Genomic DNA, 25,906 nt, shown 5'->3' with positions numbered 1-25,906 from the left:
ACCCTAAAAGACAATTATCAACAAGACTAATACCCTCCATTGGGAGATCCCGCAAATACCCACCTTAAGTACAATGCTTATAATTTATGTCAGCCTCTGAGGAGGCTTCTTTGAGTCATAGAAGGTGACATAGCCTTTACACTATCAACTGTTGAATTCTGGTGAACGTCTAGGTTACAGATTGAAACAGGGCTTCATTTGGTATATGGTAGGCCTGGGACTACTAAGATCCTTTAACTTCTCTCTGCTATCACCCCTTTTACTTTTTAGCCACCATGCCTTTACAAACTGCATCACCGCTCATGCCCCTCTTCTCCAAGGTGGCACTATTACTTATGAACATAGATGATATGACAAATGATATGTCAATTGGACTGAAGTATTCAACTCTTTTTCATTTCTTGTTTTACTAACGGCATTTTCGTTTTGTACCAACTTGCTTTTTGAATAACATCAGAAAAAGCACTTAAAGTCATGAAGTTGAGCTAGTGTTAATTATTTCACGATTAAGTTCTCTTTTTGTCAGGTATGAAGATCAAATTCATAAGGTATGGGGTATCACCAAACCATCTATCTTGCATTGAAACAATATTACCACATTGGGCCTTCACCATTCCATACCTGTGCATTACACATTACATCCTATCTACCTTACCCCTAATATACCTCAGCATAATTTATACCACACCAGGGACCTTAACCCCTTCTGTACCTGAAAAGTGCTTATAGCACTCCCACTAGCCTTCATAAATTCTGTACTGATATATTCAGAGTACTACCATATCCTATTCAAACTAGAGCAATGCTAATATCACCATTTCGGGTCTTTACCCTCTTTGTATGTGGGAAACATCCATTACAACGCAGTCATTACAACGACCTACCTTTACAACACAACTGTTACAACGCAACTGCCTTTACACCGCATGCCATTACAACACGTCACTACAACGCACACCATTACAACGCATGCCATTACAACGCATGCCATTACAACACATTATAAGGTAAGTATTGGAGATTTTTTTAGTATTAGGGTGGCTATGGGTTTTGGGGTACATGGGAATAGTATTTTTTACCCCTACACTATCCAACACTTTCCCTACTGTTGCACTCACTAGAGTGGGAATAGTAATTTTTACCCCTACACTATCCAACACTTAGTAATTTTTACCCCTACATTATCCAACACTTACCCTACTGTTGCACTCACTGGAGTGGGAATAGTAATTTTTACCCCTGCACTATCCAACACTTACCCTACTGTTGCCCTAAAAGTATTAAGCATTGTAATGGTATGCGTTGTAATGGTAGTTTTAAAAAATGCGTTGTAATCGCATGCGTTGTAAAATCATGCAATGTAATGGTAGTTGTGATGTAAAGACTGCATTGTAAAAGCATGTGTTGTAATTGCATGCGCTGTAACATCATATATTTTTTGTATGTTCATCCCACTCCTATGGGCTTTGTGTCATAGCCTGTTATTTGTCTGTGTTCAGCTGACACATCCCTCTGACTACTGTGTAGTACAGTTTCAGTTTCTGTGTATGGACACAATGTTCGAACACACTGACTTAGATATCTGGCTCTTATCGCAAAGAGTTTGTTACCCGAATCCCTCAGCATACATTACCGGAGCGTATGTATGGATTCAGGTCACAGTCACAGCTGGATGTGGCATTATTGCAGATCTCATCCGATGCACAGCCTGGGCATTGACAGGAGCCTGTGAGAACACATGAGCAAGACAATTTCTTATTACACATATGTGTTACCCAGCTAATTTAACACTAGATGTGTTTCAGTGGGAGTAATGCTTCTAAAAATAATTGCTGTTCTTTTCCAGATATATACTTGTTGCAGAGATCTCTTATGAGAAATAAAGTTGTACTCCCTTTAAAGGCATTATAATATTTACTCTCAGGAAAAATTTGGAGTTTCAATTTATCACCTTACATTTTGGCTACCAATGCTTTATAGTTAGGTTGTACAACAATATACCAAAATATAAAGAAAGCATTGTGAATTATAGAAATAGTTCAGTAAGACTAAACAAAGTAAACAAGCAAAATAAAATTCAAGATAAAGCACAGAATACATTTTGAGGGGAAAACTGGCAAAAAATGAAAATCAAGTCATTAATGTAATGCCAACAGATAATAAATATGAGGCAAGGTGGCAGCACAGTAGAGTTTTCTGAGAGCTGTCCTAGTCAATCTTATTTTAATCAATCTCTGAAATAAATTGTCCTGTGCCATCTGAAAGGATATATGAAAGTTCCATTTGATTTGAAAAAAGTATTTTTCTCACTATCAAAAAACACACGGACAGTGGACCAATTCACCTGCAGAGGCACCAACTTCGGAAATAAAACCAGTACAATGTTAAACAGGTCTGTGTGCACGCTTTGAAAGTGCCCTCTGTCCAAAAGCACCACCCTTAAACCCAGGGTAAAATACAAATTCAAACGACATCAAAGCTGCACCACATATCCAATTGTGATTGAACAAATCAAAAGTTCAGTCCGTATTGAAAAATATGTAATGTTGCTTCTTTATTAATTCCTTTATGGTACCACAGCCAACGTGTTTCGTTCTCTAGATAGAACTTCTTCAGGGCTCTATTGTTCTTCCCGTCATGATATAGTCCATCAGTTAACAACAAATGGTAACAAATGTCGCTTCTTAGTGGGGTAATTGGTGTTCTTTAATATATATCTTTATTGGCAGCCAAATCTCAAAAAGGCGATATAATAGTCGCACAATTACAATTCGTGAACTACTGGCGGGAAGATGAATGTCGAGCATGGAGCTGTGTTTATCAGAACACAACTCTAGGTACAGTGTTGTCCCAACACATATCTTTGCTGGGATTCCCTTGTGCGACAATTATATCGCCTTTTTGAGATTTGCCTGCCAATAAAGATATATATTAAAGAACACCGATTACCTCACTAAGAAGCGACATTTGTTACCATTTGTTGTTAACTGATGGACTATATCACGGCGGGAAGAACAATAGAGCCCTGAAGAAGTTCTATCTAGAGAACGAAACGCGTTGGCTGTGGTACCATAAAGGAATTAATAAAGAAGCAACATTACATATTTTTCAATACGGACTGAAGTTTTGATTTGTTCAATCACAATTGGATATTTGGTGCAGCTTTGATATTATGTGGATGTGAATATGTTGAAATAGATATGCTATTCTTAGTTAAAGAGTAATGTTGAGTTATTTGGATACTGGTGATTGAAAAAACACAATCTTGAATAAAATACATTGCACTGTATACTTGCTCTTACCATATCAATATCACATGCAGTCTCGACGTATCTTCTAAATTATTTGTACTTGAGATATGCATCCCTAAATATGGAATCTGATTTGGACAATTCATGTTAAAAGGGTTTGTTGTAATTTAAGCACTTAATATCATTTTTTAATTTAGATCATTTGTAATCGAACAGTTCTTCAAATTCAGTTAAAATGCTGAATGTGATATAAAGAGCTAAACAGCTCGAAAAAACAATTAACAGGAAATCTGCATCAACATAGGGATATTACCTTTATTAACAAGTATATAAATATAAACACTGTTTTACCCACTTTTCTACACAAATCCACTTTACTTCTCATTGTAGTTTCAGTGACAGTCAGGGGTTTGGCACAAGTATAGGGTGTCCGTAGTAGGGCATTAGTTATGTTACAAGGCGTGAGTATCTCAAGGAACCTGGCTTTCCATGAACAGCTGTATTCAGATTGAACATCATGCTCAGGATAGGTTACCCTTTCATCTGTCGTTCACAATCAACATAAACTCGGCTACCTATGAAGTGTATGGTATTGGGTCAATGTTCGAAATAACACAAATTTGCTTTAGCTATGAGGATTGTATGTATGATGCCAGTACAGACACTTCATATTATTCTGAGCTATTTTGCACTTACTTTCACGCCTCTAAGGGTATACCCGTTTAAAGTGCAATGTGTACAAAAGAAGCTTGGACGGTGTCATTAATGATGCCATTTGAGATGTTATGAGTGATGTCATAAATTATGTCATAGAATATATCATAAGTGATGCCATACGTGAGATCATAAGCAGTGCATGGTGGGGGCGCAAGGTACAGTTAGCTCTGCTAACTAAAGCTGGTGAATTTCTGTGGTTTTTTTAATGACAAATTCACCTAACTATACCATTACTTTAAACTTTGGTTTTTGCTGTGAATTTCCAAGTTTTTTTTAAAAAAAAACATCTTTTTATCACACTTAACTATAATGTTACGTTAACCTCTGGTTTTTACAGTCAATTTCTAGGATTTTTCTAAACTTAAAGTAATATTTAATTATGATACATAAATCCAATCCCCTGCCGTGCATGTCCATCGGCTGTTCAAGGCGAGCAGTTGGCTGCAGGGATTGTGGCCAATCCTCCAGATACAGGCAACCCCTTGTAGGCAGCCAACCCCACACTACGCAGGGCCTTCGGTCATTCACGTCGGGGGTTGGCCACAGGGCCTGGCCGGCCGTGCGCTGGTAGGAGTTGGCTGCAGGGCCTGGTACTAGGGACCCCATCCCTCAGGGCTTTTTTTTGTAAAGGGGAGAGGGGCCATGTGGCTACCCTCCCCAAGCCTCAGGAGTTCCTAGGGGTCCCATCCTCAAGGACCTTTTTTTAAATGGGAGAGGGGCCGCATGGCCCCCCTCCTTGAAACATATTAGGCCCTAGGGACCCCATCTTCCAGGACCTTTCTTTTAAATGGGGAGGGGGCCAAATGGCCCCCCTCCCCAAGCGCCATTAGGCCCTGGGGAACACCCAAACCTCAATGCCACTCCTTTAAATAAAGAGGGGACATGCGTGGCTCCCCTAACCAGGACGATTATGGTCCGGGGACCACATCCCCCGGGGCCTGGCTGCATTTTCAAGGTGAGGGGGCATTCATCCTCCCTCCCCCAGCCAATTTAGGCCCAGGGACCCCATCCTGCCAGAGCGGGTGTGATGTTTAAGGGAAGGGGGGCATGCGGCACCCCTTCCCAGACTATTTCGTCCTTCAGGTCACCTTCCCCCAGGGCACAGCGTCATTTTCAGGAGGATGGCCATGGTCAATTCTGGCCCTGAGGACTCCATCCTCTGGGACCCTAACCTGTTAAAGTTGGGTGCCCACCAATGGGCACTCACCATACTCTTGTTGTGTGCCCCAGTGGGAGCTACAAGGCCCCCTTGGTCCCAGCCAGCCCCCCGCATACAGTGCAAGTCGGCATTGCTCCCAACTGCATGGAGCAGCTCCTAATGCTGCTCCATCCGGGCGTAAGAAATATTTTGATCTGTTTCCCTGCCCCCTTCAGTGCAGGCACGGAAACATATCAAGAATGAGCTTCTAGCGTGCGGGAGCATTTCCAAAGCTCTTGTCAATTGGAAAAGGACTTGGTGTTTGCTCCTGCTTGGCGGGAGATTGAAGCACAGGTTTCCCTGCTTGTGCCGCTACAGGCAGGGAAACCACTATGTCACGGGGTGGGCTCCCCTGGACATAGCTACTGAGCTGGCCCCGGGGTATGGGGTTCCTGAGGCCATTAATGGCTTGGGGAGGGAGCCACGCGGCCCCCTCTTCATTTTGTTATATTTTGATCCCTCGGTTGGGCTCCCCGTGACCTTTTGTGGCTCTGGATTTGGGGCTCCCCTTCCCATATAAACAAATTATGGCACCATGGGTGGGCTTGCAGCCCCCCTCCCTTTCATGAATACAACCACGGTCTTTATGTATGTATGTATATATGTATTAATGAATATTACCTGCTGGTGGTAGCCGGTAGGTAGTTTTAGTTCTGACCTAGTTTCCGTAGACAGAGCATTTTTCGTTTTGCTAATAACTTTGATACTGTTTGATGAATCTTCACAACATTTTCAAAATTAATTTGCCACTCACTTCAACTGCTCTCTTGGAAGTTTCTGGTTAATCTGTCAATCGGGGGCTGAGAAAAAAGGGGGTGAAATTTCTAATAGGGATTTTAGATACGACTACAGCCCAGACCACTGAATGGAATTACACAAATTTTGGCAGAAAGCTAGCTCTTCGCTCACAAAGAGCTACTTTAGTTATTTGGTGCAAATCCATTCGATGTTTTGGAGTTATTAAATGAAAAATAAATTTGTATATCTGGGCGGAGCCTAAGCACAGATCTCATGGTGAGATCTGATTGGCCGCCAACACTTCAACCAGGAAGCATTGGCAACCATCTTGAATATAGATACATCCAGATATTATATATATACATATATATATATTCCCCCGTTATAGTTAGTGCAGGCAACTATAACTCACGCGACCGCAATCTTCTGCTGATGCTAATACTGTATTTAGACACTTATTTGCCCATGTCTTCTTCCATACATTTTTAGCTATACATATATTACAAATATTTTTTTTTCATAAAGACACATATGTCATCAGCAGAAGATTGCGGTCGCGTGAGTTATAGTTGCCTGCACTAACTATAACGGGGGAATTTCATTGGTTTTTTATCAGTAAAATTTCCGCTAACTATAACATGTGTGAAACCTATGGTTTTTTCAGTGAATTTGCAAGGTTTTTTAAATGCTAATTCCTAACTATAACGTGTGTGAAACCTATGGTTTTTTCAGTGAATTTGTACGGTTTTTTAAATGCTAAGTTACTTTACGCCATTCGTGGCGTGCGCGCCCACTTAACGCAGTTTGTTCCGTGCGCGCACGGTGGGCACGCGGTGCGATGACAAAGCAAGAAAGCACGTCAACAAATCTGTTTCTGCTTTCCTCCGTGACTATGGTATGGGTGCCATTTACCACAACAACTTGCGTTATGAGATGCAAGACATTTATAGAGGAGATGGTGTGCACTTCAATGATGAAGGGAACAGAGTCTTCCTCTTGAACCTTAGACTCTGCATCGGTACTTACTTGTAGGTACCACTAAAAAATCATTTCATAAACACAACGGCTCTTTTTAGAGCCCCCTAATATCTAAACACTTATATCTGATTTTCATTTTTTTTTTTTTTTTTTTTTCTACCGTACGCTTACCGTAAGCTTACCGTACGCGTACCCCGTGATTTTTTTTAAAATCAATAAATGTTTTCTTTGTACTTTACAGTCCTTCTTTGACCCCCTCACAAATGTAAGGGGGTCTGTAACTCTCCTCATTGCCCCCTTTTCTTGTTTTCACTCTTTTTTTTCTGAGTGAAATACACAAAATGGCGGCCGCCGCTTCCTGGTTTCGGCCGATTCGAATGTTTACTAAGATCTAAGAGCCAATCAGAATCGCGCTCGCGCACGCCACCGTACGCTTACGGTAAGCGTACGGTAAGCGTACCGTAAGCGGGCTCAGATATATATATTGATTTAAAGGCTATTTTCTCAGAATCTACTGAACAGATTTACACCAAACCTACAAAAGGCACTTCCTTGACCTAGGGACTACCTCTCTGCCAAATTTCGAGTAATTCTGTTCAGCCGTTCGGGCTGTAGCTCGTTCTAAAGGTCCTATGGAAAAATGCATGGGGAAAACGCGTTTTGGGACCCCCCTTTTATCTCAGCCCCCGCTTGACGGATCCCCCCGAGACTTTCAGGGTAGGAGCGGAGCGTAGCGCCCCACCTATTTTGAGAAATTCACGAGGATTCATCGACCGGCGCCAAAGTTATTCAAAATAGAATGTTGAGGTTTTCCTATGGAAAAGGGGTCCTAACTATAACTACCTACTGGCGACCGCCAGTAGGTAATATATATATATATTCACTTAAAAAACCATAGGTTTCACACATGTTATAGTTAGGTGGACATTTCACTCGTAACAAACCAATGAAATTCCCCCGTTATAGTTAGCTGAGATAACTATAACTCGCGTGCCCGCAATCCTCTGCTCATGATGTCACATATTACATCAGTCATGACATGGTCAGTGGCATCACTCATGACATCACTGATGACATCATCCTTGTGATAGAGTGGCGGTCGCGCGAGTTATAGTTATCTCAACTAACTATAACGGGGGAATTTCATTGGTTTTTTTCGAGTGAAATGTCCACCTAACTATAACATGTGTGAAACCTATGGTTTTTTAAGTGAATTTGCAAGGTTTTTTAAATGCTAATTCCTAACTATAACGTGTGTGAAACCTATGGTTGTTTCAGTGAATTTCTACGTTTTTTTAAATGCTAATTTATGTATTTATTATTATATTTTTTATTTATTTATTTTACAATAAACTACGTCGTAAACAATTTTTACATTTTTTTAATGGGTTTTCACCGTGCGCGCCCCGTGCGCGCACCGTGCGCGCACCCCGTGATTTTTTGAAGAAAAAAAATACAATGTTTTTTTCACCCTTCGGGGTCCTTCAGGGACCCCCTGACAAAGGCTAGGGGGTCAGGAACTCTCTACCCTGCCCCCTTTTCTCCTTCGCAACCTTCCTTTTTCACTCTCGCACTCAAAACACACAAAATGGCGGCCGACAGTTCCTGATTTCGACCGATTCGAACGTTGGCTGACATTTAACCACCAATCAGAATTACGCTCGCGCACGTTAGGGTGCGCGCACGGTGTGCGCACGGTGCGCGGCTATAGATATTTATGTGCTTTTAACTCAATTTTCTCAGGAACTACTGAACAGATTGACTCCATATATGCAAAAGGCACTTCCCTGACCTGAGGACTACCTCTTTGCCAAATTTCAAGTAATTCTGTTCAGCCGTTCGGGCTGTACCTTCGACTAAAGGTCCTATGGAAAAATGCATGGAGAAAACGCGTTTTGGGACCCCCTTTTTTCTTGGCCCCCGCTTGACGAATCCCCCAGAGACTTTCAGGGTAGGAGCTGAGCGGAGCGCCCCATTAGTTTTGAAAATTTCGCGAAGATTCATCAACCGGCGCCAAAGTTATTCAAAATAGAATTTTCAAATTTCCTATGGAAACACGGTCCTAACTATAACTATCTACTGGCGACCGCCAGTAGATAATATATATATATATATATTCACTGAAAAAACCATAGGTTTCAGGGGCGTTATAGTTAGCTGGACTTTTCACTCGTACAAAACCATTGAAATTCCCCCGTTATAGTTTGTTCAGCTAACTATAACTCGCGCGCCCGCAATGCACTCCTGATGACGTCACATATTACATCACTCATGACATGGTCAGTGACATCACTCATGACATCACTGATGACATCTCAAATGACATCACTGATGACATCATCTTTGTGATAGAGTGGCAGACCTCCTCTCCCCCTAATATAACCTTTGATACACACATTCAAAAATAGAAACTAAAATTTTCAAAACAATGGACATACCAATATCAGTTACAACAACCTATTCAGTAATTCTAAGATCCACATACACATCCACTCATTCACCAACAGTCCTATACAGTCACTCATACATGTACTCACTCATCATATGTACTCATACACCTATACATCCTGTTACACAACGCCACTCATCCATAGAGTTACTCACACACATAGTCACTCATGCTAATAACGAATCAAACATCCATTTACTAGCATATACAGTTATACACACACCACCACACTTACTTCTACAGAAACTTACACATACTTAGTCTTTTAAACAATCACTTATATAAACACATACTTATTCATACAGGAACTCTTTCAATCTCTCACTCTCACATATACTCACTTATATACACCAATAGTCACATATACTAGTTTAAAACATATGTAGTTACTCATAAAGACACTATTGAGACAGTCATTCACTCACTAACACACCCATGCACACACTCATCCACCAATACAGTCCTGCACACATGCTGTCTTCAACACATACAAACAGTGAGTCACTCATTCATGCACTTATGCACTACGTAATACCCCCACCGAACCATACAGACACTCAGACACTCATTCTGATACTCAAAAAACCAACTAATAACCTATATAGACACTCATGTAGCTACTCACCAACCCATGCAGCCACTTATACACAAAGTGAGAGACTGATACAGATATTTACATATTTAAACATTACTCACTAAGCCATGTATTCACTAAGATACACTTAATCAGTCAGTTATACAATCTATTTTTCAAAAACAAATCATCCATTTAGACACTTATATATCCATTTATTCTTCCATCGACCTTGAGATATACATATATAAAACATATATAATTTTCAGAAAAACACACATTCACTGGATGATGTCATCAGTGATGTCATTTGAGATGTCATCAGTGATGTCATCAGTGATGTCATGAATGATGTCACTGACCATGTCATGAGTGATGTAATATGTGACGTCATCAGCAGTGCATTGCGGGCGCGCGAGTTTTAGTTAGCTGAACTAACTATAACAGGGGAATTTCAATGGTTTTGTACGAGTGAAAAGTCCAGCTAACTATAACGCCCCTGAAACCTATGGTTTTTTCAGTGAATTTCTAAGGTTTTTTAAATGCTAATTCCTAACTTTAACGTGCCTGAAACCTATGGTTTTTTCAGTGAATTTCAAAGGTTTTTTAAATGCTAATTTCTAACTATGGCTACAGAGATAGGACATGTGAAGAAAGAAGAAAAAACGCACAGAAAGAAAAAAAAGTAATGCAGAAAGAAGCAACAGAAGTCCTCAAAGACGAAGAAAAGTGCAGGAAGAAGGATAACGTGCAGAAAGAACAAACAGAAGAACAGAAAGAAGCCTTTTTGCAAAATCATCCTGTACCCTCAACTTTTTCAGACGGATACTGGTGTTAACTGAGTCTGACTAACCAGTCCTAGAGCCAGTGCTATGTTAAAAGACACTCAGAATACTGTGAAAACACCTACATACACTAGGTAACACTATGCGTTGGGGTCCCCCTGTGATCAGCATGACCTCCTCTGTAAGCCCCTAGTATATAATAGAGCAGGTGATTAAAACTACCTCTTAAAACGCGCCACAGGGCGTGTTTGCACACGTCATCTCATGCCCGGTCCCCTCACTTCCCCACTGTGTAAACACGCCCTGTGGCCGTTTTAAGTTGGGAGATTAAGTTAATTTGAATCCTGAGCGTCCCTAGGGTCCAACTAGACCACTAGGTACCTCCAGTAAGCGCCACAGAGCTGCGTTGCAGAGAGATGTAAAAAGGGGCACGGCCTAGACCACCTCTCTGTAACGCAGCGCAGTGGCGCTTACTGGAAGCCCCTGGTGGGCTAGTTGGCCCCCAGGGTCCCTCAGGATTGAAAGGGAATTATTTCCCCAACTTAAAACGTGCCACAGGGCGTGTTTGCACATGTCACCTCAGGCCACGTCCCCTCCCTTCACCACTGTGTAAACGCGCCCTGTGGCCGTTCTAAGTTGAGAGATTAAGTCCCCTTGAATCCTAAGGGTCCCTAGGGTCAAACTAGCCCACTAAGTACCTCCAGTAAGCGCCACAGAGCTGCGTTGCATAGAGGTGTAAAAAGGGGCGTGGCCTCAGAACACCTGTCTGCCACGCAGCTCCCTGGCGCATACTGGAGATACCTGTTGGGCTAGTTGGCCCTCAGGGACCCTCAGTATTGAAGGGGAATTAATTCCCCAACTTACAACTGGCCAGGGGGTGCATTTGCAGAGTGCTGCTAGGAGGGGGCGTGGCCTCCGGCGCGATGCCGGTCTTTTATTTATTTTTTTAAGAAGGAGGGCTGTGTGGCCCCCCTTCATTTTCTAATTTACTGGCCCTGGTGACCCCATCCCCCAGGGCCTGCACCCTAATTTTTTTGTTTAAAAAAAAAAATTTGGCCCTCCCAAGGCCTTAATCGGCCCCGGGGACCCCAACCCCCGGGTCAAGGCCTTTTTTTTTTTTATTCTTTAGGAGGGGGCTGCGTTGCCCCCCTCCTCAGGCCACTTATGGCCCAGGGGACCCCATCCCCCAGGGCCGGCCTTTGTTTTTTATTATTTTAAAAAAATATATATTTATAGAAACACTTAGGACATGCTGGACAAACCGTATGTACCTATCACCATGACGATTTGCGTGATAATCATTAAAAGGCAACTATGCATAGAATGAATCCACGTGGAATGTATTTACACCGCTAGTGAAGCTCTGACTTGTCTGACGCCCTACCGTGCCTAATCCCGGCACCCCCGCCAGTGGGTACTCTCCAAGTAGACACCCTTGTCGTTTATTTATACAAACATGGGTAGCTATTGACGGGCACATTTAATATACACGCACACCAAGCCATTCAAAGGGGATTCCACAAAAATTCGACCAAACTATGCAAGAAACCCCCCTCACGGTTAATAAAACACACATCCACCGCCGGATGTGTAATACTTTTTATTTTACTCTCTGGAAAGGAGACAAACCTCACTTGAGAGTCACAGTGTGCTCCTGGCTGAGCCCAATGCTGTGTTACACCCACCAGTGCCTGCCGAGTGCCTCACACCTCTGTGTTGTATTCCACCAGCTAGTGCGTATGCTATGACACTCTCTAGCCCATGTGCACTGTAACACCACCCTGTGAATATGTCGTGCCACACTTGCCTTCGCACGGGTTATATTGCCCCATCTAACGTGCCTTCCTCGATGCCTATGTTATAACGCACAGCGCTATGCCATACATATTACAATCTGGGATCCATATCTTTGTCACAGTGCATATGCAACGTTACACTCCCCAGCACATATTTTATATTACAACTTTAGAGACTAGTTAGGTTACACAACACTGCCCTGTGCATGTTACACTCCAAGGCGCATATCGCATAGCACAAGCTAGTGCCTGTGCTATCTCGCGCTCTCCAATGAATCTGTCATTGCGCACAATGTATTGCATATTATATTTCACGCCCCGGTTCATCTTATATCACACTTTTTGGTGCATAGTTTATACCATATACTATATCTAGTTTTCATTTTCAATCGTGCTCTCAGGACTATGTTCTATATAACACTGCGTCCACCTACCCTTTTCACGGACATTACATTTTGCGATGGGGGGTGGAGGGTCAGGGGGTGTTTCTGCCAAGTGAGCCCGGAGTCACAGTCACAAACGTCCTCTTCTTCCTGAATAAAAATGAGATTATGCTGCATACTTGTTCATATTTTAAGTAGTTCGCACAGACACACATTTTAAAAACAATAAAGTTCCTAATACCCACCTTCTCTGAACAGTTAGCTTGCTGCCCCATCCACCTCCTCCCTATCCTCTGCTGTCTGAATCCATGGACTAGCCTCCTCCCTCCTGCCATGCATGGTCTGATGTGCTGCCACTGCCCTCCATTTAGCATGATGTACCAGTCCACTCGTCCTGCCCTCCATTGCCCAATTCTATGGCCCATCATTGACCTCCTGCTTAGCCTCTGTGCTTAGCTTGCTGCCCCTATTCTCCTTCCCCCTGCCATCCGATGTCTTTGTGCAAGCCCCTGCTCCATCCCATGGACCTGCCACTCCTATCTACTCTGCGTGTTCTGTTGAGCTGCCACTTCCCTCCCACCTGCCTAGCATTGTCAGATGACTGTAACCTGTCCCTGCCACCTCTACCCTGCCTGTCCACATGCCATGCCCCTATCCCCTTCCTCCTGTCCTCCATGGTCCATTTTACTGCCACACCCTTCTGCCCTCCCTGGTCTGTTGTGCTGCAACTTCTCCTCCTGCCTGCCCCATGTGGTCTGTTGTGAGGCCCCTTCCCCTGAACTCTCTTGTCTGTGCCCAGGTCCTGACCCTCCCTTCTATCCTCCATGATCCTTTGTGCATGCCCCTGCACCCTCCTTCTTGCCCATCATAGCCATTGTGCTGCCACTAACCCTCCTGCTTGCCACGCATGGTCTTCTGTGCTGCCATGGCCCCTCCCACCTTCCCTGTGTGGTCAGCTAGCTGCCCCCTCCCACCTTCCCTCCATGGTCTGTGTGTATGACATCATGTCTCATTGTTGCTCTCCATGGTGTGCCTTGTTTCTAGTGCCCATACTGCCTGACCTCCATGGTCATCTTGCTGCTCCTGCCCTGCCCCCTTGCCCCAGCCCTCTTTTTCCATGTGCAGACCCCTATTCCCTCCCTCCTGGCTTGCCTGTTCCATTGTAATGCCCCTGATCCGTCCCTCCTGCCCTTTATGGTCTGTTATGCTGCAGCTTTCTCTCCTGTCTGTCCATTATGGTCAGCTAGCTACCATTGCCTCTTTCCCCTCTGTTCTCTGTTGTCCATGTGCATGGTCCTGTCCCTCCCTATTGTTTTCCATGGATTGTTGTGCTGCACTCCCTGATGCCTGCCCTGTAGGGTCAGTTTGGTGCACCTCTCCATGTCCCTCCTGTCTTCTGTTATCCGAGTCCATGTCCCTACCCCAATTCCTCCTGCCTACCATGATCCAATGTACCATACTTGCAAACATTTTGAACTTGGTAAGAGGGAGATTTTGAAAAAAAACTGGGGTGTTGATTTTCCCCTTTGAGTTACATTAAAAAAGAGGAGATTGTAGACAGGAGACAGATCAAGTAAAGCCCATTTGAGCTTAAAAACATTGGACGTTTCCTGGCTGAAACGGGTCTGTTGGCATGTATAGTTGTACTACCACTGCCTCTTCCTTCTGCCCACAATGGTCTATTATATTGCCACAGCCTCTCTTGCCAGTCCTGTATTGTTGGTTTGTTGCCCCTGCCCCCCTTTCCACTGCCCTCCATAGTCTGTTGTGCTGCCACTGCCCTTCCTGCCTGCCCAGTGTGGTCAAATTGTTGCCTCTGCACTCTCCTACCTGCCTTCAATTTTCAGAGTCCGTGCCCCTGGCCTCTGCCTCTCAACAGTATCCCAATGAACAACTAGATTGCTAACATTCTATATTTATTACAAAAGTGTGGAACGCCTGACGTCATCTTGATGTAATCAAAACTGTAATACCTAGAGTATTTCCTTTAGAAATTACATATATGAGAGGGTCTTATTTGCATCAAAATTATGGTTAGTGCTCTAAAAAACTAAAATGAGGACATATTTTATGAGTTTTCAAATAGCGACAAAGAACTTTTAAATTATTTGTAATCTTTATGTTTTTTAATCCAGTTGACCACTTGATTAAATGTTGCACCTAGGGGAGAGGATGTGGTGTTACTTCCAGAGCTGCAGACTTTGCATCTGGGGAACCAGGTTGGAGTTTCTGCTTCAGCTCAACATTCTGAGATTCTGGTCAAATCACTTAATCTCCCCATGTCTACAACCAGAATGAATTTGATCTTGTGTGATGTAACCAATGCTCATGTAAAGCACTCCAATACCTGACAAGTCTGCACTATATAAAACTGCAAATACACAAAAAATAAGTATTTTGCACACTTCTGTCATTGGGCTACATGTGGGCTACATCTGGGTGATATTTGTGCTGCATTTGGGCTCTTTTGTCTCTGGTGGCCATCTTGGGAGATTTATTTGTTATGAAGTTTCCTAATTTCCTCATTTACTGCAGTCTCCTCAGTAGGAAATGCTTTCAGTTTTTTACTTTGATTCCATCAAGAAGGTATTCAGATATGTCACACATTTGCCATAAACTCTGAATGTTAGCACTCCAGTTGCTCATTAGATCACTGTAGTAAAGCTACTGCTCACCACTGAAGTCTGCTGCTGGTATTAAAAGTGTATGTTTCAGTCTGCATGTCAGAATATTTTTATGAAATAGAAGAGAATTTGAGAAGTCAAAATGTGCCCTAATTTTTCTTTCTGCAGAACTATTCATAATTTCTATGGGAAAGTGAACCTCCTCATTTTGTTCCATTGTAAATTAAATGTTTTAAGTGTTACCACTTTATTCCAATCAAGATGGCTTTAGGTGTGCCATACTTTTATCATAATTAAGACTGTTAGCGCTCTAGTTGTTCGTTAGAACACTCTGGGACATTCTGTCATTGGGCTATACTTGGGCTACATCTCGGTGATATTTGGGCTACATTTGGGCTCTTTTGTCTCTGGTGGCCATCTTGGGAGATTTATTTGTTATGAAGTTTACAAATTTCCTCATTTACTGCAGTCTCCTCAGTAGGAAATACTTTCAGTTTTTTAGTTTGGTTCCATCAAGAAGGCATTCAGATGTGTCACAGATTTGCCATAAATTCTGAATGTTAGCACTCTAGTTGCTCATTAGATCACTGTAGTAAAGCTACTGCTCACCAGGGAAGTCTGCTGCTGGTATTCAAAGTGCATGTTTCAATCTGCATGTCAGAATTTTTTTATGAATTAGAAGAGGATTTGAGAAGTCAAAATGTGCCCTAATTTTTCTTTCTGCACCACTAATCATAATTGCTGTGGCAAAATGAACCCCCTCAGTTTGTTCCTTTGTAAATTAAATGTTTTAACTGTTACCACTTTATTCCAATCAAGATGGCTTCAGGTGTGCCATACTTTTGTCATAAGTAAGACTGTTAGCGCTCTAGTTGTTCGTTAGAACACTCTGGGACATTCTGTCATTGGGCTATACTTGGGCTACATCTCGGTGATATTTGGGCTACATTTGGGCTCTTTTGTCTCTAGTGGCCATTTTGGGAGACTTATTTGTTATGATGTTTCCTAATTTCCTCATTTACTACAGTCTCCTCAGTAGGAAAAACTTTCAGTTTTTTACTTTGATTCCATCAAGAAGGCATTCAGATGTGTCACACATTTGCCATAAATTCAGAATGTTAGCACTCTAGTTGCTTATTAGATCACTGTAGTAAAGCTACTGCTCACCAGAGAAGTCTGCTGCTGGTATTGAAAGTGCATGTTTCAGTCTGCATGTCAGAATGTTTTAATGAAATAGAAGAGGATTTGAGAAGTCACTCAAAATGTGCCCTAACTTTTCTTTCTGAAGCACTAATCATACTTTCTATGGCAAAATGAACCCCCTCATTTTGTTCCTTTTTAAATTAAATGTTTTAAGAGTTACCACTTTATTCCAACCAAGATGGCTTCAGGTGTGCCATACTTTTGTCATAAGTAGGACTGTTAGCGCTCTAGTTGTTCTTTAGAACACTCTGGGAAGCGGCAGTAGAACACAAAGGAATCAACTGACAGTCTCTGCCCTTGTTGGATGTACATGTTTTACTGAGAATGTCAGACTTCATTCTCCCATGACTGAGAAAGATAATGTGAATTTACAGAAAATATGCTCTCAGTTTAGCTTATTGATCACCTTCCAAACCTCTGTGGGAAAAGCATGAGAAAATAGTTTTCTCTCAAACATGATTCATGATATCACAGCAGAAGGCTTTTTCACATGGTAAAATCACCTTAGAACACACCACAATTCCTAAAATGAGTATGGTACCATCAACAAATGATTTATAATGTAACTAAAGTCTTAAAATCTTCTATTAACTGCAAGGCTTTTTAATGAGGTGCTATCATGTATATTGGTCCCAAGATGGCGGCCAACACTTCTTGGATGAAGTGCTGACAGCCAATCAGATCTCACGATGAGATGTGTGGTTAGGCTCCGCCCAGATATATACATGATTTTACTTTTGATTTTCTCAGGAACTACTGAACGGATTGACACCAGATATGCAAAAGGCACATCCCTGACCTGAGGACTACCTCTTTGCCAAATTTAAAGCAATTCTGTTCAGCCGTTTGGGCTGTACCTTGGACTAAAGGTCCCTATGGAAAATTGCATGGGAAAAACGTGTTTTGGGACCCCCCTTTTTTCTCAGCCCCCGCTTGACGAATCCCCCCGAGACTTTCAGGGTACAAGCGGAGCGGAGAGCCCCACCTATTTTGAAAATTTCGCGAGGACTCGTCAATCGGCGCCAAAGTTATTCCAAATAGAATGTTGCAGATTTCCTATGGAAACACGGTCCTAACTATAACTATCTACTGGCGACCGCCAGTAGATAATATATATATATATAGATATAGATATATATATAAAGAAACACCCTTTCAGGCATAGAGTGACGAATAAATTATGCAAAAAAGAAGCAGAGAACTCTGGGTAGTTCTCAAGTTTAGGTGGAAAGCAGCTCCTGTATGGAGCACTCTCAACACCAGCGACACTCTAGATCTGCTCACCTCAAATGTCTATTTTTCTATCAAAATCTTTAAGCATAGGATTAGCACAGTGCCATCCACGCCGAGATAGAAAAGGACAAAGTCTTTTGCCATTTGTACAGCAAAGTCTTTAAGCATAGGACTAGCACAGTGCTGTCCTTGTCGAGCTGTAAAATGACAAAAGCCAATTACCACTCCAGGCACAGCACTACAGCTTCGAGTTGGTAAAATACCAATCAAGCCAACCTGAAATGAGCAAAAGCAACCCCTGACACAGAGCCTCGCTCCAACTAGAGCTCTTCAGAGAGGTATAGCCTCGTCCAGACACAAGGGAGCACCCAGTACAAGCCAAAGAAACACCCTTTCAGGCATAGAGTGACGAATAAATTATGCAAAAAAGAAGCAGAGAACTCTGGGTAGTTCTCAAGTTTAGGTGGAAAGCAGCTCCTGTATGGAGCACTCTCAACACCAGCGACACTCTAGATCTGCTCACCTCAAATCTCTGTTTTTCTATCAAAATCTTTAAGCATAGGATTAGCACAGTGCCATCCACGCCGAGATAGAAAAGGACAAAGTCTTTTGCCATTTGTACAGCAAAGTCTTTAAGCATAGGACTAGCACAGTGCTGTCCTTGACGAGCTGTAAAATGACAAAAGCCAATTACCACTCCAGGCACAGCACTACAGCTTCGAGTTGGTAAAATACCAATCAAGCCAACCTGAAATGAGCAAAAGCAACCCCTGACACAGTGCCTCGCTCCAACTAGAGCTCTTCAGAGAGGTATAGCCTCGTCCAGACACAAGGGAGCACCCAGTACAAGCCAAAGAAACACCCTTTCAGGCATAGAGTGACGAATAAATTATGCAAAAAAGAAGCAGAGAACTCTGGGTAGTTCTCAAGTTTAGGTGGAAAGCAGCTCCTGTATGGAGCACTCTCAACACCAGCGACACTCTAGATCTGCTCACCTCAAATGTCTGTTTTTCTATCAAAATCTTTAAGCATAGGATTAGCACAGTGCCATCCACGCCGAGATAGAAAAGGGCAAAGTCTTTTGCCATTTGTACAGCAAAGTCTTTAAGCATAGGACTAGCACAGTGCTGTCCTTGCCGAGCTGTAAAATGACAAAAGCCAATTACCACTCCAGGCACAACACTACAGCTTTGAGTTGGTAAAATACCAATCAAGCCAACCTGAAATGAGCAAAAGCAACCCCTGACACAGTGCCTCGCTCCAACTAGAGCTCTTCAGAGAGGTATAGCCTCGTCCAGACACAAGGGAGCACCCAGTACAAGCCAAAGAAACACCCTTTCAGGCATAGAGTGACGAATAAATTATGCAAAAAAGAAGCAGAGAACTCTGGGTAGTTCTCAAGTTTAGGTGGAGCAGCTCCTGTATGGAGCACTCTCAACACCAGCGACACTCTAGATCTCCTCACCTCAAATGTCTGTTTTTCTATCAAAATCTTTAAGCATAGGATTAGCACAGTGCCATCCACGCCGAGATAGAAAAGGACAAAGTCTTTTGCCATTTGTACAGCAAAGTCTTTAAGCATAGGACTAGCACAGTGCTGTCCTTGCCGAGCTGTAAAATGACAAAAGCCAATTACCACTCCAGGCACAGCACTACAGCTTCGAGTTGGTAAAATACCAATCAAGCCAACCTAAAATGAGCAAAAGCAACCCCTGACACAGTGCCTTGCTCCAACTAGAACTCTTCAGAGAGGTATAGCCTCGTCCAGACACAAGGGAGCACCCAGTACAAGCCAAAGAAACACCCTTTCAGGCATAGAGTGACGAATGAATTATGCAAAAAAGAAGCAGAGAACTCTGGGTAGTTCTCAAGTTTAGGTGGAAAGCAGCTTCTGTATGGAGCACTCTCAACACCAGCGACACTCTAGATCTGCTCACCTCAAATGTCTGTTTTTCTATCAAAATCTTTAAGCATAGGATTAGCACAGTGCCATCCACGCCGAGATAGAAAAGGACAAAGTCTTTTGCCATTTGTACAGCAAAGTCTTTAAGCATAGGACTAGCACAGTGCTGTCCTTGCCGAGCTGTAAAATGACAAAAGCCAATTACCACTCCAGGCACAGCACTACAGCTTCGAGTTGGTAAAATACCAATCAAGGGAGATTTTGAGCCCAAATGTAGCCCAATTATCACCCAGATGTAGCCAAAGTATAGCCCAATGACAGAATGTCCCAGAGTGTTCTTAAGAACAACTAGAGCGCTTACTGTCTTACTTATGACAAAAGTATGGCACACCTGAAGCCATCTTGATTGGAATAAACACTTAAAACATTTAATTTAAAAATGAACACAATGAGGGCTTCATTTTGCCATAGAAATTATGATTAGTGCTGAAGAAAGAAAAATTAGGGCACATTTTGAGTGACTTCTCAAATCCTCTTCTATTTCATTAAAAAATTCTGATATGCAGACTGAAACATGCACTTTTAATACCAGCAGCAGACTTCCGTGGTGAGCAGTAGCTTTACTACAGTGATCTAATGAGCAACTAGAGTGCTAACATTCAGAATTTATGGCAAATGTGTGACATATCTGAATACCTTCTTGATGGAATCAAAGTAAAAAACTGAAAGCATTTTCTACTGTGGAGACTGCAGTAAATGAGGAAATTAGGAAACTTCATAACAAATAAATCTCCCAAGATGGCCACCAGAGACAAAAGAGCCCAAATGCAGCACAAATATCACCCAGATGTAGCCCACATGTAGCCCAATGACAGAAGTGTGCAAAACACTTATTTTTTGTGTATTTGCAGTTTTGTATAGTGCAGACTTATCAGGTATTGGAGTGCTTTACATGAGCATCGGTTACATCACACAAGATCAAATTCATTTTGGTTGTAGACATGGGGAGATTAAGTGATTTGACCAGAATCACAGAATGTTGAGCTGAAACAGAAACTCCAACCTGGTTCCCGAGTTGCAAAGTTTGCAGCTCTGGAATTAACACCACATCCTCTCCCCTAGGTGCAACATTTAATCAAGTGGTCGACTGGATAAAAAAACATAAAGATTACAAATAATTTAAAAGTTCTTTGTCGCTATTTAAAAACTCAGAAAATATGTCCTCATTTTAGTTTTTTAGAGCACTAACCACAATTTTGATGCAAATAAGACCCTCTCATATATGTAATTTCTAAAGGAAATGCTCTAGGTATTACAGTTTTGATTACATCAAGATAACGTCAGGCGTTCCACAATTTTGTAATAAATATAGAATGTTAGCAATCTAGTTGTTCATTGGGATACTGTTGAGAGGCAGAGGCCAGGGGCACGGACTCTGAAAATTGAAGGCAGGTAGGAGAGTGCAGAGGCAACAATTTGACCACACTGGGCAGGCAGAAAGGGCAGTGGCAGCACAACAGACTATGGAGGGCAGTGGAAAGGGGAGCAGGGGCAACAAACCAACAATACAGGACTGGCAAGAGAGGCTGTGGCAATATAATAGACCATTGTGGGCAGAAGGAAGAGGCAGTGGTAGTACAACCATACATGCCAACAGATCCGTTTCAGCCAGGAAATGTCCAATGTTTTTAAGCTCAAATGGGCTTTATTTGATCTGTCTCCTGTCTACAATCTCCTCTTTTTCAATGTAACTCAAAGGGGAAAATCAATTCCCCAGTTTTTTTTCAAAATCTCCCTCTTACCAAGTTCAAAATGTTCGCAAGTATGGTACATTGGATGATGGTAGGCAGGAGGAATTGGGGTAGGGACATGGACTCGGATAACAGAGGACAGGAGGGACATGGAGAGGTGCATCAAACTGACACTACAGGGCAGGCATCAGGGTTTGCAGCAGCACAAAGGGCATGCGGGATGGGAGTGCAGCACAACAATCCATAGAAAGCAATAGGGGGTGGGACAGGACCATGCACATGGACAACAGAGAACAGAGGGGAAAGAGGCAATGGTAGCTACCTGACCATAATGGACATACAGGAGAGAAAGCTGCAGCATAACAGACCATAAAGGGCAGGAGGGACGGTTCAGGGGCATTACAATGGAACAGACAAGCCAGGAGCGAGGGAATAGGTGTCTGCACATGGTAACATGGCAGCACAGAAGATCATGCATGGCAAGCGGGAGGGTTAGTGGCAGCACAATGGCTATGATGGGCAAGAAGGAGGGTGCAGGGGCATGCACAAAGGACCATGGAGGATAGAAGGGAGGGTCAGGACCTGGGCACAGACAAGAGAGTTCAGGGGAAGGAACCTCACAACAGACTGCACGGGGCAGGCAGGAGGAGCAGTTCCAGCACAACAGACCAGGGAGGGCAGAATGGTGTGGCAGTAAAATGGACCATGGAGGACAGGAGGAAGGGGATAGGGGCATGGCATGTGGACAGGCAGGGTGGAGGTGGCAGGCACCAGTTACAGTCATCTGACAATGCTAGGCAGGTGGGAGGGGAGTGGCAGCTCAACAGAACACTCAGAGTAGATAGGAGTGGCAGGTCCATGGAACATGGTGGGCAAAAAGGATGGAGCAGGGGCATGCACAAAGACATCGGAGGGCAGGGGGAAGGAGAATAGGGGCAGCAAGCTAAGCACAGAGGCTAAGCAGGAGGTCAATGATTCAGACAACAGAGGATAGGGAGGAGGTGGATGGGGCAGCAAGCTAACTGTTCAGAGAAGGTGGGTATTAGGAACTTTATTGTTTTTAAAATGTGTGCCTGTGCGAACTACTTAAAATATGAACAAGTATGCAGCATAATCTCACTTTTATTTAGGAAGAAGAGGACGTTTGTGGCTGTGACTCTGGGCTCACTTGGCAGAAACACCCCCTGACCCTCCCCCCATCGCAAAATGTAATGCCCGTGAAAAGGGTAGGTGGACGCAGTGTTATATAGAACATAGTCCTGAGAGCACTATTGAAAATGAAAACTAGATATAGTATATGGTATAAACTATGCACCAAAAAGTGTGATATAAGATGAACCGGGGCATGAAATATAATATGCAATACATTGTGCGCAATGACAGATTCATTGGAGAGCGCGAGATAGCACAGGCAGTAGCGCATGCTATGCGATATGCACCTTGGAGTGTAATATGCACAGGGCAGTGTTGTGTAACCAAACTAGTCTCTAAAGTTGTGATATAAAATATGTGCTGGGGAGTGTAATGTTGCATATGCACTGTGACAAAGATATGGATCCCAGATTGTAATATGTACGGCATAGCGCTGTGCATTATAACATAGGCATCGAGGAAGACACATTAGATGGGGCAATATAACCTGTGTGAAGGCAAGTGTGGCATGACATATTCACGGGGTGGTGTTACAGTGCACATGAGCTAGAGAGTGTCATAGCATATGCACTAGCTGGTGGAATACAACACAGAGGTGTGTGGCACTTGGCTGGCAATGGTGGGTGTAACACAGCATTGGGCTCAGCCAGGAGCACACTGTGAGAGGTTCGTCTCCTTTCCAGAGAGTAAAATAAAAAGTATTACACATCCGGTGGTGGATGTGTGTTTTATTAACCTTGAGGGGGGTTTCTTGCATAATTTGGCCGAATTTTTGTCAAATCCCCTTTGAATGGCTTGGTGTGAGTGTGTATTAAATGTGCCCGTCAATAGCTACCCATGTTTGTATAAATAAACGACAAGGGTGTCTACTTGGAGAGTACCCACCGGCGGGGGCGCCGGGATTAGGCACGGTAGGGCATCAGACACATCAGAGATTCACTAGCGGTGTAAATACATTCCACGTGGATTCATTGTATGCATAGTCGCCTTTTAATGAATATCACACAAATCGTCATGGTGATAGGTACATACGGTTTGTCCAGCGTGTCCTAGGTGTTTCTATAAATATATATTTTTTTTAAATAATTTAAAAAAAAGGCCGGCCCCGGGGAATGGGGTCCCCGGGGCCATAAGTGGCATGAGGAGGGGGGCAACGAAGCCCCCCTCCTAAAGATTTTTTTTTTTAAAAAGGCCATGACCCGGGGGTTGGGGTCCCCGGGGCCGATTAAGGCCTTGGGAGGGCCAAATTTATTTTTTTCAACAAAATAAATTAGGGTGCAGGCCCTGGGGAATGGGGTCCCCAGGGCCAATAAATTAGAAAAAGAAGGGGGGCCACACAGCCCTCCTTCTTAAAAAACATAAAAAAAATAAAACACCGGCATCGCGCCGGAGGCCACGCCCCCTCCTTGCAGCACTCTGCAAACGCGCCCCCTGGCCAGTTGTAAGTTGGGGAATTAATTCCGCTTCAATACTGAGGGTCCCTGAGGGACAACTAGCCCAACAGGTATCTCCAGTATGCGCCAGGGAGCTGCGTTGCAGACAGGTGTTCTGAGACCATGCCCCTTTTTACACCTCTATGCAACACAGCTCTGTGGCGCTTACTGGAGGTACCTAGTGGGCCAGTTTGTCCCTGGGGACCCTTAGGATTCAAGGGGACTTAATGTCTCAACTTAGAACGGCCACAGGGCTCGTTTACACAGTGGTGAAGGGAGGGGACAGGGCCTGAGGTGACATATGCAAACACGCCCTGTGGTGCGTTTTAAGTTGGGGAAATAATTCCCTTTCAATCCTGAGGGACCCTGGGGGCCAACTAGCCCACCAGGTGCTTCCAGTAAGCGCCACAGCTCTGCGTTGCAGAGAGGTGGTGCAGGCCGTGGCCCTTTTTACACCTCTCTGCAATGACGCTTACTGGACGTACCTAGTGGGCTATTTTGCCCCTAGGGACCCTCAGGATTCAAATAAACGTAATCTCCCAGCTAAAAACGGCCACAGGGCGTGTTTACACAGTGAAGGGAGGGGACGGGGCCTTTGTTAACGTGTGCAAACACGCCCTGTGGCGCCTTTTAAGTTGAGGAAAAAATTCCCCTTCAATCCTGAGGGCCGCTGGGGGCCAACTAGCCCACCAGGTTGCAGAGAGGTGGTCTAGGCCGTGCCACTTTTTACATCTCTCTGCAACGCAGCTCTGTGGCGCTTACTGGAGGTACCTAGTGGTCTAGTTGGACCCTAGGGACCCTCAGGATTCAAGGGGACTTAATCTCCCAACTTAAAATGGCCACAGGGCGTGTTTACAAAGTGGGGAAGGGAGGAGACGGGCCTGAGGTGACGTGTGCAAACACGCCCTGTGGCGCGTTTTAAGAGGTAGTTTTAATCCCCTGCCCTATTATATACTAGGGGCTTACAGAGGAGGTCATGGTAATCACAGGGGGACCCCAACGCATAGTGCTCCCTAGTGTATGTAGGTGTTTTCACTGTATTCTGAGTGTCTTTTAACATAGCACTGGCTCTCGGACTGGTTAGTCAGACTCAGTTACCACCAGTAGCCGTCTGAAAAAGTTGAGGGTACAGGATGATTTTGCAACAAGGCTTCTTTCTGCTCTTCTGTTTGTTATTTCTGCACGTTATCCTTCTTCCTGCACTTTTCTTCGTCTTTGAGGACTTCTGTTGCTTCTTTCTGCATTTCTTTTTTTTCTTTCTCTGCGTTTTTTCTTCTTTCTTTACATGTCCTATCTCTGTAGGCATAGTTAGAAATTAGCATTTAAAAAACATTTGAAATTCACTGAAAAAACCATAGGTTTCAGGCACATTATAGTTAGGAATTAGCATTTAAAAAACCTTAGAAATTCACTGAAAAAACCATAGGTTTCAGGGGCATTATAGCTAGCTGGACTTTTCACTCGTACAAAACTATTGAAATTCCCCCGTTATAGTTAGTTCAGCTAACTATAACTTGCGCGCCCGCAATGCACTGCTGATGACGTCACATATTACATCACTCATGACATGGTCAGTGACATCACTCATGACATCACTGATGACATCTCAAATGACATCACTGATGACATCACTGACGACATCATCAAGTGAATGTGTGTTTTTCTGAAAATTACATGTTTTATATATGTCCTATACAGTCACTCATACATGTACTCACTCATCATATGTACTCATACA

The 25,906-nt window shown here is 43.4% G+C and overlaps 1 protein-coding gene across 2 annotated transcripts in view; it reads right to left on the bottom strand.

The window, feature by feature from the left end:
- LOC146857246 (pancreatic secretory granule membrane major glycoprotein GP2-like) overlaps positions 1-25,906 on the bottom strand; it is a 606,316-nt gene that overhangs the window by 38,642 nt on the left and 541,768 nt on the right. For both annotated transcript variants that reach the window (XM_085647755.1, XM_085647754.1), the window contains one exon: positions 1,634-1,726. In XM_085647755.1, the coding sequence (XP_085503881.1) occupies positions 1,634-1,726 (93 nt within the window). The remainder of the gene's footprint in view (positions 1-1,633; positions 1,727-25,906) is intronic.

This window comes from Triturus cristatus, chromosome 3_2 (assembly GCF_964204655.1).
Source record: "Triturus cristatus chromosome 3_2, aTriCri1.1, whole genome shotgun sequence".
NCBI lineage: Eukaryota > Metazoa > Chordata > Amphibia > Caudata > Salamandridae > Triturus > Triturus cristatus.
Note: the sequence above shows the minus strand (reverse complement) of the source record. Positions and strands in the feature narration are given on the sequence as shown.